At 62.0% G+C, this 24,689-nt stretch overlaps 2 protein-coding genes across 5 annotated transcripts; both read left to right on the top strand.

Annotated features, from left to right (window-relative positions):
* Positions 1-2: 2 nt before the first annotated feature.
* PPP6R1 (protein phosphatase 6 regulatory subunit 1) lies at positions 3-21,291 on the top strand. Of its 3 annotated transcripts, none has more exons than XM_053905747.1 (24): positions 3-536; positions 9,123-9,355; positions 9,628-9,814; positions 9,922-10,059; positions 10,154-10,219; positions 11,509-11,621; positions 11,707-11,820; positions 12,193-12,355; positions 12,440-12,592; positions 12,714-12,848; positions 13,188-13,252; positions 13,344-13,459; positions 13,546-13,631; positions 13,789-13,878; positions 13,964-14,061; positions 16,048-16,105; positions 16,200-16,381; positions 18,975-19,099; positions 19,196-19,343; positions 19,442-19,512; positions 19,615-19,696; positions 20,071-20,181; positions 20,263-20,334; positions 20,445-21,291. In XM_053905747.1, the coding sequence occupies exons 2-24, from the start codon at positions 9,129-9,131 to the stop codon at positions 20,446-20,448; spliced, it is 2,604 nt and encodes an 867-aa protein (XP_053761722.1). In that variant the 5' UTR covers positions 3-536; positions 9,123-9,128; the 3' UTR covers positions 20,449-21,291. The 3 variants fall into 3 exon arrangements, with proteins under 3 accessions (XP_053761722.1, XP_053761721.1, XP_053761720.1); XM_053905746.1 differs by lacking the exon at positions 3-536 and adding an exon at positions 549-2,422; XM_053905745.1 differs by lacking the exon at positions 3-536 and having other exon boundaries at positions 20,263-20,341.
* A 943-nt stretch (positions 21,292-22,234) lies between these two features.
* Positions 22,235-24,410, top strand: TMEM86B (transmembrane protein 86B). Of its 2 annotated transcripts, none has more exons than XM_019437826.2 (3): positions 22,235-22,521; positions 22,770-23,016; positions 23,536-24,410. In XM_019437826.2, the coding sequence occupies exons 1-3, from the start codon at positions 22,471-22,473 to the stop codon at positions 23,916-23,918; spliced, it is 681 nt and encodes a 226-aa protein (XP_019293371.2). In that variant the 5' UTR covers positions 22,235-22,470; the 3' UTR covers positions 23,919-24,410. The 2 variants fall into 2 exon arrangements, with proteins under 2 accessions (XP_019293371.2, XP_019293372.2); XM_019437827.2 differs by having other exon boundaries at positions 22,236-22,521; positions 22,773-23,016.
* Positions 24,411-24,689: the final 279 nt, after the last annotated feature.

A 24,689-nucleotide genomic window follows, 5' to 3' on the forward strand; every position in this document is an offset into this window, starting at 1 on the left:
TGCGTGCCCCTGCGCTAGGGGATTGTGGGATAGTGGCGGACGGAGCCGGGCGTCGGAGGCCCCGAGCCGACTGCAGAGTCCGAAGACGCGGTCTGTTTGAGGAAGGGGGCGCCGAAGGAAGTGGGCCTCGGCTTCCGTCGGCCGCTGCTCAGCCCTGCGGCCTGTTCGGACTGCGGAGGACAACGTCTTCCCTGACCGGCCTTTGCTTTCCCGCGCGCCGCCGGGCCGGGCCAGCCGGGACCACTTCCCCGCTGAGGGCCTTTGCCGGCCTCGCGGCCGCACCGACCTCTCCGCGGCCCCGGTCGCCGGCGAGCCCCGGACGCCCGCCTCCGTCCGCTCCCGGCCGGCGCTGACCCCCGGACTCTGGAGCTCGGCGCGCGGGGAGCCCCCTAGGCCCGAAGGCGCTAGCGCGAGCCCCCGCCGCCCCCCGCCCCCTCATACCGGGCCCCTGAGGCGGGGCCGGAGCCGCCGGCGGCGGGGCGGGGGGGGCGCCCCGATGAGCCCCGAGTGCGAGGAACCGCCGCCCCCCCGCGCAGGTGAGCGGGCCCCCGGGTTCCCCGAGGGTCTCTCAGCCCCCCAGGTCTCGGACACCCCCACCCCCCCCACCCCGGCCAAGTTCCCTAGTCTCTCCTCTCGGCCTCCCGCCGGCCAGCTCACCTCCTCGGTCTCCCTCCGATTCCCCACTCGCTTCCAACTTCCCCTCCTCGGACTCAGCCCCACTCTCCTGGGACATCTCCATCTTTTCCTCCTCAGCCCCTTTCCCTGGAACACCCCCTTCCTGTCCTTAGACTCCCCGCCTCTGACCCTGCCCGTACCCCTGCCCCGGGCTCAGGCCCACTAGACCAGCAAGGCTCTCCCTGCTCCCTGCCCGGCTTAGCGTGTGAGGAGGGCTCTGGAAGCAGCCTGCGGAGCCAGCCAGGCCTACTGAAGGCAGGCGGCAGAGGCAGGGACCAGCCCCAGGCCCTGCCCTGGGGAGACAAAGGCCCTGCCGGACAGTCACAATTAGGGGTGTTGTGATGGAGGTGGCTCAGGGCCTGCAGGCCGCAGAGGAGGGGCTCGGGAGCCTGGCTCGGTGGCTGTGGCGTTCTCTGTCTGGGAGGGACGAGTAGGGGGTTGACAGATGGAGAGTGGGAAGAAGGGCCTTCCGGGTGGAAGGAGCAGCACGTGCAAGCCTGTGAAGGTGGGAACCGGGGAGTGGTCTGCAGAAGTGTCGGGGTGTCGGGAGCGGGCGGGTGGAGGGCCTTGGTGCCGCTGCCTGTCCAGCCCCTCGAATGTGATCTCCTGTTTAGGGTCTTTCTTGCTCCCTCTTTTGCACACCTGAGCCTGGGCTGAGGCCACAGACGTTACCGTTCACCCCGGCCCCAGAGGCAAGATGTTTCTGGAAAGGAAGATGCGTTAGGTGTGGTACGGGGTTCGGAGTGGTAAAGAAACTTCAGTGGTGTGTAAAATGGTGCTGATGTCAGTGTTCTTCTCACTCGGCGGCTCTGGGGATTCAGTGGGGATTCAGTGGGCCGTTTCGGGAAGCCTGGACCCTCACGCAAGGCACAGGAAGTGCTCCAGGATCAGTAGCTTTTAGGAGTATTCTTACTAGGTTTGGGATTACGTGTTGCAGTGGCTCTCAACTTGGGGCGCTTGTGTCCTCCAGGGGACATTTGGCAATGGCAGGAGGTGCCGATTGTTATGAGGAAGGTGCTACTGGTGGGTGGGGGCCAGGGATGCTGCTGGACGTTGTACAGTGCACGGGACAGCCCCTGCCACAGAGTATTTTCCAGCCCCAGATATCGGCAGTGCTGCGGTGCAGAAACCCTGCTCTCTAGCTTGGGTGTCGTGTACAGTTTTGCCTTATCTGCCCTGTTGGTACTCGTGGGTGGCTGTGTGTTCTGAGTTGTGTATTTTGATTTATTTTAGTATTTTCAGTGATTTTTGTTGGTTCATCTACAGTTTCTCTGCATCAGAGGAGAGCCCTCTGGTTCCCGCCTACCCCGATCACCAGCACTTTTTCAGGGTCTACGGGAAGTGACTTCAACAGGTCACGCTCCCCCTCTGGACTTGAGGTGTTTTTTTTAATAAGTATTTCTAGCTGTGGGCCTGGCCTTATGCTAAGTCCCGGTAAGTTGGCGTCTTGCAGAGGGAGGCAGGTGACTGAACAGGCAGATCCTGTCACAGAGCGCTCGGATGCTGTCACAGGGTGACCACGGAAGCTGTGGAAGTGTGGAGCAGGCCCCTAACGAAGTCAGGGGAGGCTTCTTGGAGGAAGTGGTGTCTGTGCTGAAGCCTGAAGGACCCAGGAGGAGCCAGTCAGGCCCAGAGAGCTAGAGGGAAGGCAGAGGGAGCAGCCAGCCAGGGCAGAGGCAAGGGTGCCCACGAGCAGCCAGGTGTGGCAGGAGTGTTGAGCACCATGCGGGTTGCAGCAAGAGATGAGGTGAGAGAGGCCAGGGAGCTTTGGTGAAAACGAGAGGCCTTCCGGGCGCCCCTGGCTCACCAGCTCTCTAGGGCAGGCTCAGCACGTGGGGGGTGGGGACACGCCCTCCTTTCCAGGCCAAGCATGGTTTTCTCTTTGAACACCCGCTTTATAGATCTTCCCGTGGGAGGTGTGATCTTATGGTAACCGTGAGGTGTCTCCCGAGGGAGGAGATGGAGTCCAAGGCCACAGGGATTATATTTGGAGAGGCAGGATTGGAACCCAGGCTGTTCTGACGTTGGATCTCCCTGGAACACTGACTCTGCTCCTCTTCGTGTTCCAAGGGCTGTTTCGAAATCTGATAGCCGTTTTCCTTTTTTCCTTTGAACCCGTGACTGATCCAAGTGACAGTCCCGAATGTGAGCTTTCAGGTCCCTCCTTAGTCGTTGGCCAGGGGTCTGCAATCTTCTAATTCCTAATTATTCCATCTCCCGCGGTTGGACCCAAGTGGCCACCTCCCCTGGGAGAATGTGATCTGGGGTGTCCCCCTAACTGGGGACCCCTCCCAGGCTTTCCCAAGCCATGGACAAGTCCCAGCTTATTGTCCTCTGTGGCTGTGGCCAGGTCCCTCCTTCCCTGGCTTCAGTGGCCCCTTGTCCCAAATGGGCATCCTGCTGCCTACCTTGCTAGGTCTGTGCTGGGTTCTGCATCCTACTCAGAGGTCGTGGTGTCGCCGTTACTGTTGTCCTATCCTCGGAATCGAAGTCCCCTACCCCCTTTCCAGACTTGGCAGAGAGCTGACACTTGGGGAGACTTGAGGGAGGTGGTCTCATAGCCCTTGGACTTGCTGAGCGCTCAAGGGGCTGAGGCCGGCCTTTCAGTCATGGGTTCTCTCCCCTGCTAGAGCTCGTGTCTCATCTCAGCAGCCTGTGGCCCTGTGATGGCTGAGGGTGGCGGCGCCTGCAGGCCAGAGACGGCCTCTGCCAGCGCTAGACCCTCCCCTGAGCCCCTGGGCCACTCAGGTGGCCACCCCAGACGCGCTTGCTTTCAGGGGCTTCATGGCCAGGGCAGGCGAGGAAGGGGTGGAAGGTAGAGGATCGGGCCCCGGGCTCCCTGGCACCGACAGAGATGGTGGAGGCAGATCGGCGGTGCAGTGGGGCCGTCGCTCTGGGCCCTGCAGTCAGGCCCTGTCTGAGCCTGGGCAGGGCAGGGGCGGGCGGGGCGGGCAGGCTCCTGGGAGGGCAGCTGCTGTCACAGGCCTAAGAACAACACAGCAGAGCAAGAGACCCGCGGCGATGGTGCCAAGCTGGCAGAGAGAGAGGTGGTTTTCTTTTTTAATGGCTTCCTTTCTCATTTACAGTTTCCCCTTCTTCCGTTTGCAGCCAGTCATGGTTTTCAAACGGTTGCTAAAAACCAGTGGTAGTCACTTCCGTTTTCTTGAAGTTTGCTAAGAGTTGCATAGGGTGGGGGTGGTGGCGTGCGAGGCGCCTGCCGGAGTATTTGAATGACCTGGGTCGCTCAGGCAGGTGTGCGGAGAGTCTGTCTCTGGGTTTTCTGGTTTTGAAGCTATCACCCCTGGGTTACTGTCCAGCTCCTTCCGTCCCGCTGGGAGTGTCTGGGCTTCGGCGGGGTCAGGGATCTACAGGAAGGGGCCACTAGCTGCCCAGCACTGCCATGTCAGGACCACCTGCCTGAGCTGGCCGTTCTCACAGGACTCTTCCTGAGGGCTGTGAACGCATTTCACAGATGAGGAGATGAGGCTCCAGGATACCAGGTGCCTGGCCCAGGCTTACCCCATTAGAGTGAGAATGGAACTCCCCCCCCCCCCCCCTCCGGCCCATCGATTCCCAGGGCTTCCAGCAAGTTCTGTTAAGTGGGAAGATGGGGTTGGCCATCAGGACTTGAGGTTGGAGTGAATTGAGAGTGTGTGTGTGTGTGTGTGTGTGTGTGTGTGTGTGTGTGTGTCCCTGTTGTCCTGTTCTCCTGTATCTCCATCTCTGTTCTGTGTGGAGCTTGAGACGTGATGCTTGTAGGCACCAGCCGCCATTCACTTGCGTGTGATCCTTGCAGCCTCTCTGTTTTTTGGAGGAACGACCTTAGGTTCTGAGAGTTTAAGGGGCCACCTGGGTTCTGAGGCCCCTGGAGTTCATTCCCCATACTACCTGGCACCTTCCTGTCTTACGGTGGGCGGGCCCTCCCCTGCCCACCCCTCCCCACCTCTCCCCACCTCTCCCCCCTTCCCCCGCCCGCCCCTCCCCACCTTACACCGGCTCTCTGGAAAGCAGCTTGGGGAAGGAAACCCTAGCTGCTGTCCACAATCAACCCGTGGGAGAGGTTGGGGATGATGCCCTGATCCCGTGCCCTCTAACTAGGTGCTTTGGAAGTGGGTGGGCCTCAGCTTTGACAATTTCCACCAGTAGACAGGATAGGGGGGCTGTCTGAGTCTTGGTGGCCACGGCCCTGTCCCTGTGGGCCCCTGTTCCCATGTCTGTCAAATGGGAATATTCACTCTCTTGTCTTGATGTGGAGCCCAGGTGCCCATGCTGGTGTGTAGGTTTTCAGGGGATGTTGTCTGGGCCCCATCCCCGCCCTGCCCCTCAGCTGTGGGGGGTCCCGCTTAGCTCAGGGATGTTGGGGTTGTGGAAGGGGGAACCTGTGCTTGCTTTCTGTGCTTCAGCTTCTCTGGCAGCTGGCGTCTGGTTAGCTCTGGGTGACTTGGACACAGAGTGAGGCCTGGCCCCGGCCCTGTCACCACAGGCTTGAGCAACTTTGGTTTTGTTTTTGGTAGTGGTTTTCGTTGAGATACAATTTATACGTCATGTGGTTCATTTATTTAAAGTGCACAAGTCAGTGGTTTCTAGTATATTCAGAGTTGTGCAGACATCACCGTAGTAGGTTTTTTTCATTGAGGTGTAACGGACAAAATTGTGTACATTCAATTTTAGAACTTTTGGGGTTTTTTTTAGATATGCTTTTCCCAAAAGGAAATCTCATATCCATTAGCAGGCTCTCCCACCCCCACGCCCAGTCTCCCCCAGCTCCTGAAAGCCACTAATCTGCTTTCTGTCTATGGGTTTGCTTCTTGTGGACGTTTCACGTTAAGTGGCGTCCTACAACACGCAGTCCTTGGTGACTGGCTTCATTCCCTGGGCTTAGGGGGTCTTTTGAACTCTCTGGTCTCCCCCTCACGTGAGTCTCCAGTGGAGAAGGAGGTGGTGTGCTTGCCATATTGAGCTCCTTGCCTCTCACAGCCTGGTTGGTGGCTGCCCCTCAAGGGGGTCCTGGCCCCAGGTTTGCCCAGCTCAGTGCCTTGGGGCTGGTGAGTCACCTGTGCCAGCCCTTAGTTTTCTGGCCTGTAGCACAAGGCCTGTCACAGACTTGTTACCCAAAGAGAGAGGACGTCCATCAAGCGTAGAAGGGTTTCTTGAGAAGGTCTAGGATCTCAGCAAATGGAGGGAATTGCCTGCATGCAAAGGAGAGTCGCTGAGTACTTTAGAGTGTGGGGGGTGATGTTCAATGTTTTCCCCGTCACACGGCCCGGGGGTGCACACTCAGCACCAGCTCAGCCCTCCTCCCCTCCCCACCCCCACCTGTGACTGTGGTTTAACCGGGGGGGGGGGGGGGGGGGGGGGGAGGACATGGGAGGAGCGATGCCCTGGCAGATATGTCACCTGCTGCCTCAGAGGGGGCAGGGGCCTTATGCACGTGGGGGGTTGCAGACGGGGGTATCTTTCTGCTGCTATTTTGAACATAATCGAATCGCATACCAGGTGCTGTGCAGGGTGCTGCCCCTGGGCGCTCACAGCAGCCTAACGAGGAAGGCTCTGCCTGTGCTGCCCGTCATCTGGTCAGGGCACCAGGGCACGTGCACCGTGTGACAGCACACTGTCGTGCAGACCGGGGTGCACATTCCAGAGCTGGTGGATGGAGGGGGTGCCAGAGCGCTGCTTCCACCCTCTCGGGGGGTAGACGCTTGGCAGGAGACCCCAAGGATGAGAAGGAGCCGGTTACTGGGACATCCCAGGCCGGCGAGGCAGCAAGAGCAGAGTTGCTAAGAAGATCCCAGGCCAAGTGTGCTCTGCACACAGAAAAGCCGGTGTGTCCAGTGCAGGTGAGGAACGCGGTGTGAGGGCGGCTGGAGGAGCCAGCTCACACAAGCCTGCAGCCGGGGCAAAATTTAGACGTATCTGAGAGCGGAGGGAAGCTCTCAGGCTCCTGAGCAGACAGGACGTGGTCAGGTTCCATCTTAGCAAGACGGTCCTGGATGCCTGTGGAACAGAATGGAGAGAGGTGACGGGGCCTGGTCGGGGTGAGGGTTCTGCAGGTTAGAGAAGCGCCCCCAGTGGCTGAGTGATGGGCAGGTGTGCAGGCTGTGCCTCCCTGAATTCAGAGGTGTCTCCTGAGTAAGCGCTAGACTTGGAGCTGAGTGTCCCGCCAAGCCCCCGAGGACCGGGAAGGGGCTGGCCGTCAGAGTCTGGGTGAGGATGGCAGAGCCAGGCCGAGCTGGCCCTGCCCAAACTTGGGCCTGAGCCTGCCCGTTCCTCTGTAAGTGAACAGGACAAGGCCCCCCGCCCGGAGACTTTACCTTCCGGGAGCTTGGGTGGACAGTCACCTTTGTGCACCTCAGCATCCTCGCCTGTAAAATGGGGCCATCCATACCTTCTTGGGGGGCAGTCATGAGAGTAGGGGGAGATAAAGGCCAGACGGTCCTGAAAGCTGTCAGTACACAGCTGATGTGGGACATCAGTCTGGCATGTTAGGGAAGGGCCTCCCCCCCCCCACCCCCCCCCCGCCCATTCCTGTGATGCCGGGAGGCCTAGATGTCCAGCATGGTGCTGGGGCAGTGATGTCCTGCAGGGACCTCTTCAGGAGGGCCGGCCGCAGGCTGGGGGAGGCACACTAAATGGCAGCTGCAGGATGACCTGTGAGGAGCCAGGCCGTAGCTTCCTCGGGGAGGCGCCGTGTAGGTGTGAGAGAGCCGGTGTGTGCCAGTGCTGTGGGAGTGGAGGTCCAAGGGGAGGCTGGGCTTGGCCCGAGTGGGCTGGAAGGCTGGCAGGGGCCCCTGGGGTCTCAAATGGCGAGACCCAGGGAGCCCTTTTGGGCTTCTGGCCGCGAGCGAACACCAGGCACTCAAGTTTGTGTTTTAGAAAAGTGGCCAGCGTGGAGTGGAGGGTGGAGGGCTAACGGGAGAGTCCCTGTGTGCTGTGGGACGGGACCTCTGGGCCTGTGGGAGGGCCCCCCGCCACCCTGGCAGGGACCTGGTGCCTGCTGCCGTCTCGTATGGTGGTGTCTACTCCACTCCACCTGCCGCCGTCCTGAGCCAGGGCCGAGGAATGGCCAGGGCCCCAGATCTGGGATCATTGCAAATTTAGAGCCACTTGTTCCTGGGCACGGCGGGAGGGCACGGCGGGTGGGGAGGACGCTTGGAGGTGAGTAGTCTCCCGCAGAGGCTGGGAGGGAGGGCTGGGTGCGGGGGGGGCGGTGTCTCGAAGGGACCAAAGCCATGCGTGTGCCACTCTGCCCTGGCTTTGAGTCCTGGCTGCCTCCCGAGGGAGTCAGAGCCACTTTGTGCTCTGGGCCTGGGCTCCATTCCATGGTGGGTGGTGTGGGGCAGAGAAGGTGAGGGAGGGCCTCGCAGTCCATCCTCGGTGGCCTCTGCTTTAGGTGGTCTTCACAGGCAGGTGACGAATGTGAGCTCTGGTCAGCACCTGTGTGGTGCTGGGGAGCCCCCAACTTTCCTGGGCATGAGTTGCCTGTCTTGCAGTGGGGTGGCGACGTGTCCTCAGAGGGGGGCCACGGGTGCTCTGCGTGGGGGACTAGTGGCCTGGGAGCTTGGTGGCAAGTGCAGGGCAGGCCTAGCAGGAGGTCTGGACTGGGAGCCGTAGGCCTTTGTAGAGGCCTGGTTGAGTCCACGTGCATAGTGGGCTCAGACCCCCAGGCACCCAGGGAGTGCTCCCAGTGAAGTGCTCCTGGTGGTGCCTAACTACCTGTGCTGGGGTGGGTCGGGGGTGGGACGCAGCCTTGTCCTCCTCCCCACTGAGTCAGTTACCCTGTCCTGGTTCCTTTGGGCCCCAGTCAGCGGCTCTTCTGGGAGGGCCCCCTCCCCCGCTTTTCCTCTTCCTTGTCCCGGGCCCTGGGTGGGGGGGGGGGGGTTGGGTGTGTTTGTGTGTGTGTATGTAGAATCCAGGCAACAGCCACAGCCTGGAGACATCTCAGACTTCCCTCTGCCGCCGCCCCACGCCCTGCACGTGGCATGGTGATTTGCTGGGCTGGCCAGCAGCCCCATGCTGGCGACCATGGGGCATTTGAATTTGTTCAAATACAGATTGAAGCGAGTCTGATGCCAGAGGCTCCAGGATGAGCACTGCTCCCACCCGTACTCTCAGGGTCCCTGCCCAGATTTGGGACCGTGGACACAGGCCCTGGACGGGGACAGGATCGCAGGGGCTCTGCACAGCCTCAGGGCTCTTCTTTGCAGGCCACGTGTGTGCACTCCCAGCCCCTCTCCTCCCCCCCCCACCTCCGCCCCCAGACTTCACCCGCGACTGGGGGCGGAGGGCTGGTCAGGGCCATTGGCCTCAGGTGTGCACTACCCTCGGGACTAGAGGGTGGCCCTGTCAGGCTGCCATGGTCATCCAGCAATAGGTGGCTGAGGTGGAGGGAGTGGGGCGTGGCGGGGCAGAGCCGGCAGAGGCGGGTGTGTGACAGGCCCCGCCCCCAGGGCGCCATGTTTTGGAAGTTTGACCTGCACACGAGCTCACACCTCGACGCGCTGCTGGAGCGGGAGGACCTAAGCCTGCCCGAGCTACTGGATGAAGAGGACGTGCTGCAGGAGTGCAAGGTCGTCAACCGCAAGCTGCTGGACTTCTTGCTGCAGCCGCCGCACCTGCAGGCCATGGTGGCCTGGGTCACCCAGGAGCCGCCCGCCAGCGGGGAGGAGCGGCTACGCTACAAGTGAGCCCCACCCCGTCCGTCCCGGCCACTGCCCTACTTGGGCCCCGTGCAGGCGGGGGGCCGGGAAGCAGGGGTGAAGGCGGATGTCAGAGGTCACCTGGGGGTGGGCCTGGGAGAAGGGCGGTGGGGGTCGGGTCCAAGCTCAGGTTGACTGTAGCCTTGGGGGCAGTGGGGAGCCACGAGTGGGTTCTGACAGGAGGGCATGGGAAGGCAAGGATCGCCCCGCCAGCTTCCCTGACATTTGCCACCCTTTTTGGACGTGAACCCCCCAGGTACCCGAGCGTGGCCTGTGAGATCCTGACCTCAGACGTGCCCCAGATCAACGACGCGCTGGGTGCCGACGAGTCCCTCCTGAACCGGCTCTACGGCTTCCTGCAGAGCAGCGGCAGCCTCAACCCACTGCTCGCCAGCTTCTTCAGCAAGGTCATGGGCATCCTTATCAACCGCAAGACAGACCAGGTACCGCCGCACCAGGGCCAGGGCGGCGGGCAGGCGGGCAGGTGCGCGGGCCCTGCTGGGTCGGGCCGAGTGACGAGCCTGACGAGCGCTGCCCCTCTGGCCCCCAGCTCGTGTCCTTCCTGCGGAAGAAGGACGACTTCGTGGACCTACTGCTGCAGCACATCGGCACCTCGGCCATCATGGACCTCCTGCTGCGTCTCCTCACCTGTGTGGAGCGGCCGCAGCTGAGGCAGGACGTGGTCAACGTGAGTGTGGGGGCGGGGCCTGCTGGGAGGGGGTGGGGCCTGCCGGAGGTGGGCGGGGCCGGTGAGCCGAGCGCCCCTCCTTCTCACCCCCCAGTGGCTCAATGAGGAGAAGATCGTGCAGCGGCTCATTGATCAGATCCACCCGTCAAAGGATGACAATGTGAGTGTCCCCTACTCGCCTGCTGTTCGTACCTGTGGCCCGGCCTCTTCCCTCAGATCTGCTCTTCACACCGGCTTTGCCCCCTCCTCCCTTCCTAAGAGGTGAACTGGTGAAGAAGGGAAGCTTTAGAACCTGGTGTGTGCACGCCCTTGAGGCTCTCGCTGAGAGTAAGAGGGGCCGGACCCACACGGACGGGGTCTGGTGAACCAGGACCTTGCCCAGCATCTGATGGGTCGCAGCCTGGCGAGGGGCCTCGGGCTCTAGGCCCCCTCACTGCCAGCCTCCCCCCCCCCCGCCCCCTCCCCTGCTGACTGTGACCTGGCAGATAGACCCTACTTGTGCTTCAGAGAATCCGTACAGAGGTTCCGCATCCTCACTGCAGCTCACGGGGCCTCGCCATATCTTCCGGAGCTGCTGGCTTACAGAGCCGAGGCCCACGGGCTTGGGGAGTTAGCCCTGGACATCTAGCCAGTATCCGTCCCTGTAGGGTGAGGGCTGTGCAGGCCTTGTGGCACAGGAGCTCTGAAGAGTGAGCGGCCCGTGGTCCGGGTGGGTCTGGGGTCTGCACAGGTGGGCCCTGGCAGCTGCTCAGTAGGTTACCCTCAAGAGTTGTGTTCATGTTTCTCTCTTGGCTTTTCTTTGTAACAGCTTTGTTGAGATATAGGTTACGTGCCATGTGGATCACCTATTTAGAACACAATTCAGTGGTTTCTGGCGTGTTTACAAAATTGTGTGATTATTGCCACATTGTTTTAGAATACTTTTTCATTACCCCAGAAAGGAAATGCTGTGCCCATTAGCTGTCACTCCATTGCCTTGCGGTCCTCCAGCCCCTAGCAGCCACCAGTCTGCTTTCTGTCTCTGGGTTTGCTTTTCCTGGACTCACTGTACGAATGGAATCACGAAATACATGGTTTTCATGACTGGCCTCTTTGCTCACCTGTGTTGTGGCATGTCAGTGCTCCGTCCCTTCCTGAGGCTGAGGAATGTTCTGGCATGCAGACACATCACCGGTATTTATCCACTCACCAACGCTGGACATCTATCTGGTCGTTCCCTCCTTTGGCTATAGCAGATGGGGTGTCACCTTCTCCAGGAAGCTTTCCTGGGTTTCCCGTTTCTTCGTCATCTGTCCTCTCCCAGCATTTGGTGTCTTCGTTTTTTTTCCCTCGGCATTTGTTTCCCCATGTCTGTGTTTCCCCATGTCTGTGTTCCTACAGGCCAGCTGGTCAGCTCACGAGGGCCCAGCAGCTGGGCTGGTGTCCTCAGCTCTCTGTTTGCCTCCCCAGCAACATTCCAATGCGTCCCAGTCCCTGTGCGACATCATCCGCCTGAGCCGGGAGCAGATGATCCAGGTCCAGGACAGCCCAGAGCCTGATCAGCTGTTGGCCACCCTGGAGAAGTGGGTTTGCGGGGCAGTTCCCAGGCCCAGGGAGGGAAACTGTCCAGAGCCCTGCACCCTGACCCCGCCCTGTCCCCTGCCCCAGGCAGGAGACGATCGAGCAGCTCCTAAGCAACATGCTGGAGGGAGAGCAGAGCCAGTCTGTCATCGTGAGCGGGATCCAGGTGCTGCTGACCCTGCTGGAGCCCAGAAGGCCAAGGTGAGGGGGGCCAGCCCCCCAGGTGGCTGAGCCATCCCTCAGAGCCCTGCCTTCGCATCTAGAGGCGAAAGTCATGGGGACATGGCCTCTACAAGGGCTGGCCCCTTCTTGGTGGTCACTTAGGGTCCCGGGAAGAGAGTCCTCTGCTCATATCTGAGGCCAAATAAACCGCCTGTGGCTTGGAGGTAGCTGTCTGAATCCAGGGCCCTTCAGGTGGTTGCCTGAGACAGTGGGGCCTGTCCTGCACAGTCCCTGAGCACCCGCCCCTGGTCCTTGCCCTACCCTTCCCAGGGAAGCAGTTTTTCACTCCCAGAAGTGCCACACGTGTGCATATCCATGCACACAGGTCCTCTGTCCTGTCCCCTACCACAGGTCTGAGTCTGTGACCGTCAACAACTTCTTTAGCAGTGTGGACGGGCAGCTGGAGCTCCTGGCCCAGGCGACCCTGGACAGCACCACGTCCAGCGTAGGTGCCCTGCACGCCCTGCGCCCACGCCTTGGCCGTTTCCACCAGCTCCTGCTTGAGCCCCCCGAGGTGGGCTGGGGTGCCGGGGAGGGAGGGTGGCAGGGAGGGTGGCCCCACATCCCGGGCAGCGCTAAGCCACCCCTCTGCCTGTAGCTGGAGCCGCTGCGTACTACGTGGGGCAGCCTGGCCCCACCACTGGGCAACACCCGGCTGCACGTGGTCAAGCTGCTGGCCAGTGCCCTGAGCGCCAACGATGCAGCCCTGACCCAGGAGCTCCTGGCACTGGATGTGCCCAACACCATGCTGGTGCGGAGGGTAGGGGGGTGGGGGGCCGAGGGGGTCAGGACTGGGCGGGGGCCCCTGGGCAGGGCTAGGGGCACAGGGCAGGTGGGGGGCCTCGGCGCCAGCCTGTGCTTCCCCCACCCAGGACCTCTTCTTCCACTACGTGTTCAACAACTTCCTGCATGCCCAAGTGGAGTCGTGTGTGAGTGCCATGCTGAGCGCTGGGCCTCCTTCCGACAGTGGCCTCGAGACACCTGCTCCAAACCCTGTCGTGAAACATGTGAGCTGGGCTCCCAGGTCCCCTTCTGTCCCCTCCTGTCCCCTCAGGTGGGCTCTGCCCCAGGTCTGCCTGCTGGGCGCCTGTGCATGCTGGGGGTGGGGCTCGGCCTTGTCTTAGGTCTGTCTTCGAGAAATGGGGGGTGATGTGCAGGTAGGTGCAGGATGTGGTGCCCTCAGGGCAGTGGGTGTCCTGGGAGACAGAGGGATGGCCTCCCTGGATCTAGCCCAGGGCCTCAGGGAGGAGCTGTCCAGCAGCACCTCCATGGGGGTGGGGCTGGAGGGACGCAGGGGAGGAGGGGCGGAGTCTGGCCCCGCCCCCACACCCACCCTGCTGTCCCAGCTGCTGCAGCAGTGCCGCCTGGTAGAGCGCATCCTGACCTCCTGGGAGGAGAACGACCTCGTGCAGTGAGCATCCCCCGGGCCCCCTGCCCCCAGGGGAGGGCGGGGCAGGGGCAGGTGTGGCCAGTGTCCAGCTTCGGCCTCTGATCTTGTCCAGGTCTGCAGGGGGCCCTCGCAAGGGCTACATGGGCCACTTGACGAGACTGGCCAACGCCCTGGTGCAGAACGCGGAGAAGGGGCCCAACGCTGAGCAGCTGGGGCAGCTGCTGAAGGGTGAGGGCCTGGGCACACCCCAGCTCTGGAGGGCAGGGGAGGACGCCGTGGGGCCCCTCACGACCTGTCCCCTTCCCTCGGAGCAGACCTGCCCAGTGAGCAGCAGGAGCAGTGGGAGGCCTTCGTGTCCGGACCCCTGGCAGAAACTAACAGGAAGAACACAGTGGACCTGGTGAGGCTGATTCTCCCCTCCATCGGGGTTCTCCCCTGCGCACACCCCTCCGGTCCTCGCCCCTACTCGCCCATACCTCCCCCGCCCCGGTCCTCACCCCTATCCGCCCACACCCTGCCCACCTTGGTCCTCACTCCTGCCTGCCCACCCGTCCCAGGTGAGCACCCACCACCTGCACTCCTCCAGCGACGATGAGGACGACCGGCTCAAGGAGTTCAGCTTCCCGGAGGAGGCGGTGCTGCAGCAGGTGGGCTGCGGGGCGGGGAGGGGGGCTACCCTGCTCCTCCGGGCCCCACCCAGCCCCTGACCACCGCCCCACCCCTCCTCCGCAGGCCTTCATGGACTTCCAGATGCAGCGCATGACCTCTGCCTTCATCGACCACTTTGGCTTCAACGACGAGGAGTTTGGGGAGCAGGAAGAGAGTGTGAAGTAAGTGTGCCCTCCCTGACAGGGTGGGGGCACGGGGCCGTGGGTCGGAAAGTGAGCGCTCACCTGCCCTGTGGCTCCTCCTGCCATCTTTCCCATCTTCCCTGGTGTGGGTGGGGGCAGGCCTTGTGCCGAGCTGGGCCTGAGCTGGGCCGTGGGGAGCTCCTGGGATGGGTCCTCGAAGCCGGAGTGGCCCCCACATCCCCTCGCCTGCACAGGCCCCAGGCTGACGGGAGAAATTTTCTCAGTGACTAGTTGTGCTTCTTTGTAATTGTGGTGTAATAATATTTTAACTTGGTGTTGCCGTCACCAACTTTCTTCTTTATTTTCCGAGCTTTCCAGCACAGGTATTTGTTGCTTTTATAGTCAAGAGAAGAAAATTAGGATTTTCTAACATCGCGTAAATTGCATGAGCAATCTAGTGGCAGCAGTTGGAAGGTAGCAGAGGACCAGTGGCTGAGTGTCACTTGTGGGGGCTGGGGGGCCACGATGTCCCTGGGTCGGGGGCAGCTGAGCTGAGGTCCCTGTCTGCGTTTGCTTCATCGCTAGCAGTGTGTTGGGTGCTTCTTGGGTGGTGTCCTATCATGTGCCCACCATCCTCCTCTGCTTGAGGCTCAGGAGCCCCGTTAGAGCTGGGGAGACTGAGGTGCGTGTTGGCCAGTGTGGGAGCAGGATCACTGCTGCGTGATGGGCACTGGCTGGCGACTGGGCTGCCTCACCTATGTGGACGTGAGCTCTGTGTCCGCTGCTACCCTGCCCAGCTCAGAGCCTGGTACATGGATGGCCTGGCGGTTCGGGCTGTGTTTCCGAGCCCTGGACCCTAGAGAAGACCCTGCCCTGGTGGAGGACAGTGTGGGGACTACCAGCTGTCCTCTTGATGGAAACTGTTGCCTCCACCGTCACATCATTTCCAGTGGGGCTACAGACTCTTTTAAAAAACCTTGGAAGCCGTGAAGTGTTGTAGAATGGAAGGTAGATGAATATTTTTAGGATGTTGGAGCTGAAGACGTTGCCTGGCAGGGCTCAGGCTGCCAGAGTGGACTGCTCAGCCGGGACCAGCTCTGCGTGTCTGGGTGGAGAGGTCGCGAGGACACCGCGTGGGCGTGTCTGCTCGGTGTCGGGAGCTGGGACAGCGCTCCGATCACTGACCTCCATTTGTCCACAGATCTTCGTGGCAGTGTTTCCTGGGGGGAGGGGGGCACGTGGTAACGTGGGAAGTATCCATAACGCGGGGGACGGACAGATGTCCGACGCCGCCAGAGAAGTGAGTGAAGGACACGAGGCGGAGACTGGCGGGGGGAGACTAAGTGACGCTCCCGGCAGCACTTTGTGTCGGCATCGAAAGCGCGTGCGCTGACTTCCCTGGAGCTGGAAGTGTTTCGTGGGGCTTTCAGAAAGGGAGTTGAGCAGAGGGAGCTGGGTGTCGGCCCGGTGAGAGGGGTGAGAGGCCGAGAGGCGTGAGAGGCGGGCGGGATGGGGCGAGTCCCAGCCCCAGACTCGCCCCGCTCCAGCTGGGGCTGGACGTGCGGGCCGTGTGTGCTGTGGCCCGGCGCTGGGAACCTCCGGCTCACTCGTCGGAGACAGGAGGGATGACGACAGCCCCCACTTGTGGCCCGTGGCCATGGTCTCACTCGGTTTTGTTTCTTTGGTCTCTGCTTAAATTGCACGCGGCCTGCTCCAGCTACCAGAGGCCCAGGGCAGCACGGGGACAGAATAGGGAACAGACAGAGTAGGTGCCGTTCGTCAGAGTCGGCACACGGTTGCGTCTCCATTTCTGACCGTGCCGCGTTGGGTCCAGTCACCGTGGGCACTAGCCTGTCTCCCCGGGGAAGCGTGTGCCTGCGTAAGGAGCTCACCTCGACGGTAATCTTTACGCCTCGACGGGCGTCCCTGTGTGAGGGCTGAGACAGGAGACGGAGGCGTTCTGTGCTCCACCTCGAGATGCCCTGACGCGGCCACTGCCTCACTGCTGTGGCACTTCCCTCCTAGCGCGCCATTCGACAAGACCGCCAACATCACCTTCTCCCTCAACGCCGACGACGAGAACGTGAGTACCCCCCGTTCCTGGCCGTGCGGGGGTGGGGGTGGGGGGTCCTGCAGACAGTGCCGCCCACCCCAGCCTCCCGCCCTGCACCCCGCAGCCCAATGCCAGCCTGCTGGAGATCTGCTACAAGGACCGAATCCAGCAGTTTGATGACGAGGAGGACGAGGACGAGGACGAGGAGGAGGGCCAGGGCTCCGGGGAATCTGATGAGGAGGATGGTGCCTGGCAGGGCCGCCAGCTGGCCAGGGGAGCCCGTCCGGGCCAGCCCCCGGGTGTGCGGTGAGTCCTCTCCACCTCCTGCAGCCGGGAGCCCGGCGCGCGGGGCGGTCGGGGCCCCGAGATGTGGTTTTCGCCCGCTAGTGTGGATGAGAAGCGTGAGAACGTGGTGTGTGTATTAGGTGGGGCACTTCGGTTTTGAATGCCAGAAACCCAGCTAAGCTGAGGTCGGCTACAGAGGGCATAGGGCAGTGGCTCGTGTGTGGCCGGAGAGAGGTGGGTCCTTGAGGAATGGCCTGGTGCAGGCGAATCTGTCTCTCCGCTCTGTTCTCCCCGTGTTCGCTCTCGTTCGGACGTCCCCACAGAGCCACCGACGTGGCATTGGTGTGCCTTCGCTCCAGTACAGGAGAGGCGGTGATGGTGTCTCCCGTACAGGCTGTGACCAGCTCTCTGCACGCCCCAGATTCGTGCCTGGTGAATAGGTGCTCAGGGCCTTTGTCCCTGTGGTTTCTGGCTTGAGGATTACACTGTGTAGTTTTAACTTTTTCGTGCACAGCCGCACAGACACCCCTTTGCCAGCACCCGGATGAGGGAGTGGAGCCATCCCCTTGCCACTGTGCCCCCTGAAGGTGGCGCTGTCCTGACTTCCTGCCTGGTAGATTTTGCCTCCTCCTGCTTGTGAGGTCTTCACACACACACACATCCCCCTTCCCCACCATGGCTGTGGTTGTGTTTCACTTCCCATCTGCTGGGCGTGCTGTTGTGTTACTGGCCCGGCTGGTGTGTACTTGTGTGTGTCCTTGAACACCCCAGTCATGACTCACCCCACGTTCTCTTCCAAGAGTCTCACAGTTAGGCTTTTGATCCCGTGGTGAGCTGTGTGTGCACGGTGTGAAGTGGGGGTCCAGCTTCCTCTTCTCTCTGTGTGAATGTCTTCCCAGCACCTCTTGTCGAAGAGACTGCCCTGTCGCCACTGAATGGACCCGGTGCCCTTGTCACACATCATTTGACTGTATGTGTGGGTTAATACTGGCCTCTTTGGTCCATTGGTCCTTATGCCAAGACCTCCTTGTCTTTAATTTTTTTTGTTTTCGTTAAAAAAATTTTTTTTAATGCTTGTTTATTTTTGAGAGAGAGAGTCAGAGTGTGAGGAGGGGAGGGGCAGAGAGAGAGGGAGACACAGAATCCCAAGCAGGCTCCAGGCTCTGAGGTGTCAGCACAGAGCCGGATGCAGGGCTTGAACCTACGAACCGTGAGATCATGACCTGAGCTGAAGTTGGACGCTTAACTGACTGAGCCACCCAGGCACCACCCCCTAATTTCTTTTGTTATTTTACTGAGAGAAAGAGAGAACATAGGAGCAGAGGAGAGGGATAGAGAGGGACAGAGAATCTTAAGCAGGCTTTATGCTCATCTCAGAGCCTGATGTGGGGCTCAGTCCCATGATGGTGAGATCATGTGACCTGAGCTGAAATCAAGAGTCAGACCCTCAACTGACTGAGCCACCCAGGCGCCCCATCCCTGTTTTGATTACTGTCCTGTTGTATTTTTGAAATCAAGAAGCGTGAGGACTGCAAGTTTGTGGTTGTATTTCAAGACTGCGTGGCCTATTCAGGGTCCCTTGGGATTCGGTGTGAATTTTAGCATCAGCTTGTTAATTTCAACAACTGAAGCCAGCCAGGGTTGAGAGGGCCCATCTGGAACCTGTAGGTCAGCTCAGGTCGTGCCCTGCGAGCCCCATCCCATCCTCCAGTCCGTGAACACAGAACGTCTTTTTTCTGTTTGGGTCTTTTGTAGGGTATAAGTTTCATGCTTCCTGTGTTAAATTTATCCCTACATATGTTACATAAGTGGAATTTTGAGATTGTCACAAGTGTACAGAAATAGAGTGGATTTTTGCACGTTGACGTTGTGTTCTGCGGCACTCGCTCTGACAGTCTTAGCGGATTCCTTGGGGTCGTCTGAACACAGTCACGTCATCTGCAGTTAGAGCTTTACTCCTCCTCTTCTGATCCGGATGCCTCTTAATTCGTTGTTTTGCCTCCTTGGCCTCCAGTATGGTCCTGAGCAGAAGTGGAGAGCAGCCCCGGTCTTGCTCCTGGCCTTGGGGAGCATCTGGGCTTCCTCCACCTTGTGTGATGGCCCTTGTGGGTTTAGGAGATGCGCTGCCGCCCCCCCCCCCGCCCTGACTCTGGAAGCTCCCTTCTGCTCTCTCTTTGCTGAACGTCTGCGTTTACTCTCAGCTGTGTGCAGATGGGTCCCTTTCCAGTCGGTAACCATTCACACCATGGTGCATTCGGCATCTTAGGAGCCATGTCATTTCTTAACCATTCCCCAGTTGGCGACACATAGGCCAGTCGGGCTGTCCCCCGGGCTGGGGTCATGTGTCAGTCGATACTTAGAGCACAGTTTTGGAGCAGCCGCCCCGAGTGTGTGGTTGGAAGGAGAGTGTCAGGTCAGGGGTGGGGGCGGGGAGGCTGTTCTCGTTAAGGATGGGCTTTGGCATCTGTTCACCCCATGGGCCCCGGAAGGCCCTGACCTGCCTGTGCTGTGGCTTCCCTGCCGCCCCCACTCGTCCATCCCTTCTGTCGTCCCCGGGTAGTGAGGACACCTGGCTATGTCTCAGCATAGCCGCTGACCGGTGGTTTCCGGGCAGGAGTGGAGGCAGCACAGACAGCGAGGATGAGGACGATGAGGAGGACGAGGATGACGGTGACAGCCGAGCAGCCGGTGGGAGGACCAGGCCCCCCTGTCACCCCGGCCCTGGCCCCCAGCCTCCAGGTGGGTGAACACAACACACAGGGTGGGGCATGCCGGGGCGCACGTGGGGTGTCCGCCTGCCGTGCTCACCCCTCCCTCCTCCCTCCCCCTGCCCAGGCCCCAGCTGGCCAGCCACCTTTGACCCAGTGCCTACAGACACCCCGACCGGCTCCCGAGACTCTGGGGAGAAGGAGCCGAGCTCTGGTCTCCTTGCCCCACAGGGGCCCCTCGGCGCTCCCCGGGACCTCTCCACCCTGCAGCTCAGGTAAGGCCGCGGTGGCTACCCAGTCCCTGGGCCCCTGGGCTGGAGCGCTGACTCCAGCTGGCCCTTGAGCTGCTCCCCCCACCTTGCCTTCCCCCCAGGTCTCAGGACCCCGCGTCCCCCTCAGCACCTCAGGAAGCCACAGACGGCAGCACAGTAGCGGAGCCCTCGGGTGAGCGTTGCCTGCCCAGCCCCGCCGCCCACCCCGTTGTCCCCTGGCCTTGCTCATGCCCGGCCTCGCTGAGCTCAGGTCTCCTGGCCTCTCTCCGCACAGCCCCCTGCCAGGCCTTGGTCAGCTTCGGGGACCTCCAGGCCACCCTCAGAGGGACACGCTCCACTCCCAGCTCCTTGAACAGGTGAGCGGCTCGGGAGACAGGTGGAGCCTGGCCCCTAGGTTGGTCCTGCCCTGGAGTTGCTCCGAATGGCCCTCAGAGGACCCCCCAGGTCTGCACTGCGGCCTCGGGGCCTTGTGGCGACTGAGGGTCCGCTGCTGTGCCTGCGCCCACGTGTGGATGCCACAGAGGACCCTGGAGCCCAGGGCCGCAGGGCTGGGAAGGCTCCCAGAAGCGGGCAGGCGGTGTGCAGAGCTATCTGGATCTCCTCCTGCCTGGTGGCTCCCAGGGGTCTCTGATGGAAGGGTCCACCCTGGGCTGTGCACCTCTTAGGGGTGGGAGGGTCCACAGGGTATTGGTGATGGGAGCCCCACTGACGATCCGCCCTCTACACACAGTGCAACCAGAGACCCTGCTACCTCCGTCCCAGCCCCCGCGGCCTGCCAGCACCCCCAGACCACAGAGGGGGAGAAGAGCCCAGAGCCCTCAGGGCTCCCCCAAAGCCAGAGGTGAGTGTGGTGCGGCCTCCCAGGGCAGCCGGGGTCACGTGGGGGAGGCACTGACCTTCCTACATCTGTCTCCTCTGACAGTGCCCAGGCCCTTACACCACCTCCGATGTCCAGCGGCTCTGCCCCGGGAGGGCCAGCATCCCTGGGCTCCCAGTGAGTGGTGAGGGCTGGCTGGGGAGCAGCTGGGCTGGGGCTGGGCAGGCGGGGGGCTGCAGGGGTGGGGGCAGCGGGCTGCTCACCTGGGTCTCCCTCTTGGTTCCCAGGTAACTGCCTGGTCCTGGTGGTGGCGGCTGAATTCTCCGTACTCCACGTGGACCCGGCCCAAGTGGGGGCAGGGCGGGTCCCACGATGGCCCTGTTGCCCCATCACCCCCTCCCCCCCCATCTGCCCCCACGTTCTCTCCTCTGGACTCCCAGGAGCCTGGTGCCAGGGAGACAGGCCCCTACCCACCCCCATTTGCACTGAGAAAAGAAATTATGGAGTTTTGTCTCCTAGAATAAAGATACAGAGTCGAGTAGAGAGAAAGGAGAGAGAGAGAGACCTATATTATATATTATATAGAGAGAGTGGGTGGGTGGAGAGCCAGGAGGAGGCCAGGCGGGCGGGACAGCGGGTTGGACCTTCATCCCATCCCGAGGACATTGCCCCCCCACCACCACGCCCCCAGCCTCCGGTGCAGATGCCCACACCCACACTCGGCTCAGGTCCGCCTCGGGGGAGGGCCCGAGTGGGGGCCGTGCCTTTGCCCAGACCCTTGCCCTGGACCCTGCACTTTGACCCGGGCTGGGGGCTAGAGGACCCCTGCCTGGCCCTGCTGCCTCTGTAGGAGCTGGCGGTCCCCATCCGAGGGGGTCTCTTCGGGGACATTCCTGTGGGGCCCTGATGCACTCACTGAGACTTCCGCACCTCCCATGGACCCCGGGGCGGGGGGTCGGCAGGGGTCTGGCTGGGGTCCCCTTCCCATGCCCGAGGGTCTGGGGTCCAGCCCAGCTGCCAAGTGACCTTGTCCCAGCTCCCCCTCCCCAGGCTGGCGTGAGTGTGCGTGTGTTCGTGCCCAGCTTCTATTTCATATTGCAAATATAAATAAATAAATACAGTTTAAGATTCCCACTGAGACCTTGAGTTCTGGGACTCGGGGAGGGGCAGCCCGAGCTGTCCTTGCACTGTGGCCTCGTGACCCCAGGTGTGGCCCGCAGAGCGCAGTTAGGCTCCTGGACCTCCTTGCTCTGCAGAGGGTGGGGTCACTCGGGCTCAGCGCAGGAGGAATGCCTGGGGCAGAGGGGCAGAGCCCTGCCCAGCCCTGTCTGGGACCCGGTCCCCACAAGGTCCCCTGACCTGGGGTCTCTGTGTGTCCCGGCTCCTGGCTCCACACACAGGTGGCAGGTCTATCCCTGGCCTTGGCAGCGGTGGGCGGGGGAGCGACACGGCTGGGTGACCTTGCAGAAGCCCCTGAGCCTCAGCTCCTGCAGTGGAGCAGAGGGTGTCCGAGGTGGCCAGCCAACCAAGATAGGTGGGCACCTAGTAGTTCATGCCTTCTGAACTAGAAGTGAGGGACAGGCCAGGTGCACTTGCTGATGTGCACAGGAGCCTTTGTTCCGATGACTTCCAAAGCCGCAGACCAGCTCAGCAGTGATGACCTTGCCCAACCCGACACTGGCGTTCGCTCCTTGAGGAGGGTGCAAGGAGGCTGGCGTGGGGGCCGTCCAGGGCACGGGGAGGGCTTCGGGGTCCTGAGCGGGAGCCGAGGACCACGTGTGGCAGGGAGGCCAGAGTACAGGGGGGACCCCCAGGCAGTCTTTTGGGGGACACTGGGTGGGCAGGTGCAGAGGGAGTTTCCATCCAAGGTGGTCCTGCCTCCCGAGACGGGATGATGGGGCTCCGCTCCCCTGCTGAGCCGCAGGGAGTCCTGGGCATAGGGGAGGGTGTTGGAATCCTGCCCTGTGCTTCCTGACTGGTTGGGCATGGGGAGGATGTGAGGGGCACTTAACGGCCACACTCGGGCCGGGGGTGGGGAGGAGGCAGGTAGGGGGGTGCGCAGAAGGCAGGTCTAGCAGGTGAGGACAGGGTGCTGTGGGGGAGGAGGGACCCCTGGGTCCTGACCGGCACCTTATCGGTGGTGCCAGGTGGGGCCATCCCCAGGGCGGGGGAAGCATCTCCCTGAGCCCTGTTATCAGTCCCAGAGTCCACAGGACGCTCCTCGGGTTAACGTGTAACCACACGCTGTCCCCTCCACCCCCAAAGCCGCCTGTGCCCACATACGCACCAGTCTGGGGGGGGTCATAGGCCGACATGGACGCCTGGGAAGAGGGTCTGTCCCAAAAGCCTTGCTTCTCAGTCCAAGTGAGAGATGGCGGGTGTGGGAGGGGGTCTGGCCTGGGCACCAGGGGACCTGAGCAGCGTGGAGGAGCTGGGGGGTCCTGGCCCTCTCGGGGAGGCTGGGATCTGTGAGGTGGGACGTCCCGGTCCCTGAGCAGCCCCCACAACAGTGTGGCTGGGTTCGGGGCGGGGAGGGGGAGGGGCAGAGTGGAAAGCCCCCACACCCGAGCCCCAGCCCGGGTTGGGCTCAGTGACTCCCTTGTCCCCCAAAGCAGCTGCACCTGTGCAGGGGGCTGAGCCCGTTCCTCCTCACCTGTGCCATCTACTTCCTCCTCTGGATCCCTGAAGACCAGCCGTCCTGGATCAGCGCCCTTGTCAAGTGCCTGCCCGTCCTGTGCCTGGTGGTGTTCCTGCGGGCGGCGCGCTCGGACCGGGGCTACAGGGTGCTCCTGCAGGGGGCCCTCCTGTGCTCTGCCGTGGGGGACGCCTGCCTCATCTGGCCTGAGGCCTTCCTCTATGGTGAGCCCACGAGCACAGGCCCCTGCCCTCTCGTTCCCCTGAGGGGGCCGGGCAGCGTTCCCTGAGGAGGTGTGCGTGGTGTGGAGGGAAACAAAGGGGCTGCACGTGTTGCAGCCTTAGCTGGTCCAGGACGGCCTCACCAAGAAGGTAACGTCTTGAAGAGGGCGCAGGAGCCATCTGAGGAAGGATGGGCCAGAGGGACCAGCAAGTGGTCAAAACTGGCGAGTCAAAACGGGTGGGTGGGCAGGCGGGGCCGAGTGGGGAGCAGAGCAAGGTGGGGAGTCAGCGGACAGTTCTAAGTGGAGTGAGGATGGAATGCAGCGTGTTTTAAGGTCACTCTGGTGCTCGGGGAGAAGGGAGACCTGCACCGGGGAGGCGGGTACCGTAACCCCAGCAGACGGGTGCTGGGGCCAGGGTGCATGCTGGCACCTGGGGCGGGCCTTCCCTCGGGCTCTGCACTTCGAGGTGGCCACGTGGGGAAGCGGGCCCACCAGGCACCACCCCCCCTGTCTCCTCCAGGCGTGACGGCCTTCACCGTGGCTCACCTGCTCTACCTCTGGGCCCTCGGCCTCACTCCCCTGCGGCCGGGCCTCCTGCTGCCCATCGTCCCGGCCTTCCTCCTGTACAACGGCCTCGTGCTGCTGCACCTCCCCCCTGGCATGGTCCCCATGTTGGTGACCTACTCCCTGGTCCTGGCATCCATGCTGTGGCGCGGCCTGGCCAGGGGCGGGAGCGCCCGCTGGGGGGCCCTGCTCTTCACACTCTCGGATTCGGTGCTGGCCTGGGACGCCTTCGTGCAGTCCCTGCCCCACGCCCGCCTGGTGGTCATGACCACCTACTACGCCGCCCAGCTCCTCATTGCCCTGTCCGCCTTCCAGAGCCCCAGGCTCAAGTCCCGCTGACCACGGCTCGCACCAGCAGGTATCGGCCCCCTCCCCTCCCGCGAGGCCCTGGGCCTCCAGACTGACTGGCCTGGCCAGAGAAACCCCTGGGGGACAGCAGCCAGGCTCCTGGACTCCCGTCTGCAGGGGCCGGTCCACCCAGAGACACTTGAGAATCCCCCGTACCACCAAGTTCCTGCCGCCTTCCCTCTGGCCTGATTCTGGATGCCAGACCCCTCAACCACGCCCGCGTTGGGGCGACCCGCCTGCCTGCCACCTGCCTCCCACGTCCACCTGCCCCCTTCCCTCTGGCCCTAGTTTGCGTCCAGAAGTAAAGTGCCCACTGGGATGGAGCCATCTCTAGTATTTGGGGAGGGGCCCCGGGGGAGGGCTGCCCACAATGACAACAAACGGTCCTTTCTCTTTTTCTTTCGTTAACAAACATACCACATTAACCGTTTTTGAATGTACGATTCAGTGACATTAAATACATTCACAGTGTTGTGCACTGAATCTTTCTTTTTAATTATCATTCTTGGGGTAAAAACTCTCACCGTGAGGTGGAGCCCGCGTGACACATTTTTAGGTGTCCGATGTAGTAACGCTAACCTCACGCGGGCCTGGTGCCTGGGCTTATGAGACGTGGAATCCCCCCAGTGCGCCAGGGTCAAAGTGCGTCTGCCGCTCGGGGAGTTCCAGACCCAGGTGACACCTGGGGGGGGAGGCCTCACAAGGTCAAAGAAGGAGACCCCAGGGAGTGACCTCCAACGCCAGCACTCCCTCAGTGGGGTT

The sequence above is a fragment of the Panthera pardus genome, unplaced genomic scaffold (genome assembly GCF_024362965.1).
Source record: "Panthera pardus isolate Hobbes unplaced genomic scaffold, ASM2436296v1 HiC_scaffold_18, whole genome shotgun sequence".
NCBI lineage: Eukaryota > Metazoa > Chordata > Mammalia > Carnivora > Felidae > Panthera > Panthera pardus.

Excerpts from the sequence above, each read along its gene's own strand:
- PPP6R1 (XM_053905746.1), top strand. The coding sequence starts at position 2,399 with ATGCGGGTTGCAGCAAGAGATGAG. Across the intron at positions 13,632-13,788 it reads GGAAGAACACAGTGGACCTG|GTGAGCACCCACCACCTGCA; the intron begins GTGAGGCTGATT and ends CACCCGTCCCAG. Across the intron at positions 19,344-19,441 it reads CTCTCCACCCTGCAGCTCAG|GTCTCAGGACCCCGCGTCCC; the intron begins GTAAGGCCGCGG and ends CCTTCCCCCCAG.
- TMEM86B (XM_019437826.2), top strand. The coding sequence starts at position 22,471 with ATGGACGCCTGGGAAGAGGGTCTGTCCCAAAAGCCTTGCTTCTCAGTC. Across the intron at positions 22,522-22,769 it reads AGCCTTGCTTCTCAGTCCAA|CAGCTGCACCTGTGCAGGGG; the intron begins GTGAGAGATGGC and ends TGTCCCCCAAAG. Across the intron at positions 23,017-23,535 it reads GCCTGAGGCCTTCCTCTATG|GCGTGACGGCCTTCACCGTG; the intron begins GTGAGCCCACGA and ends TGTCTCCTCCAG.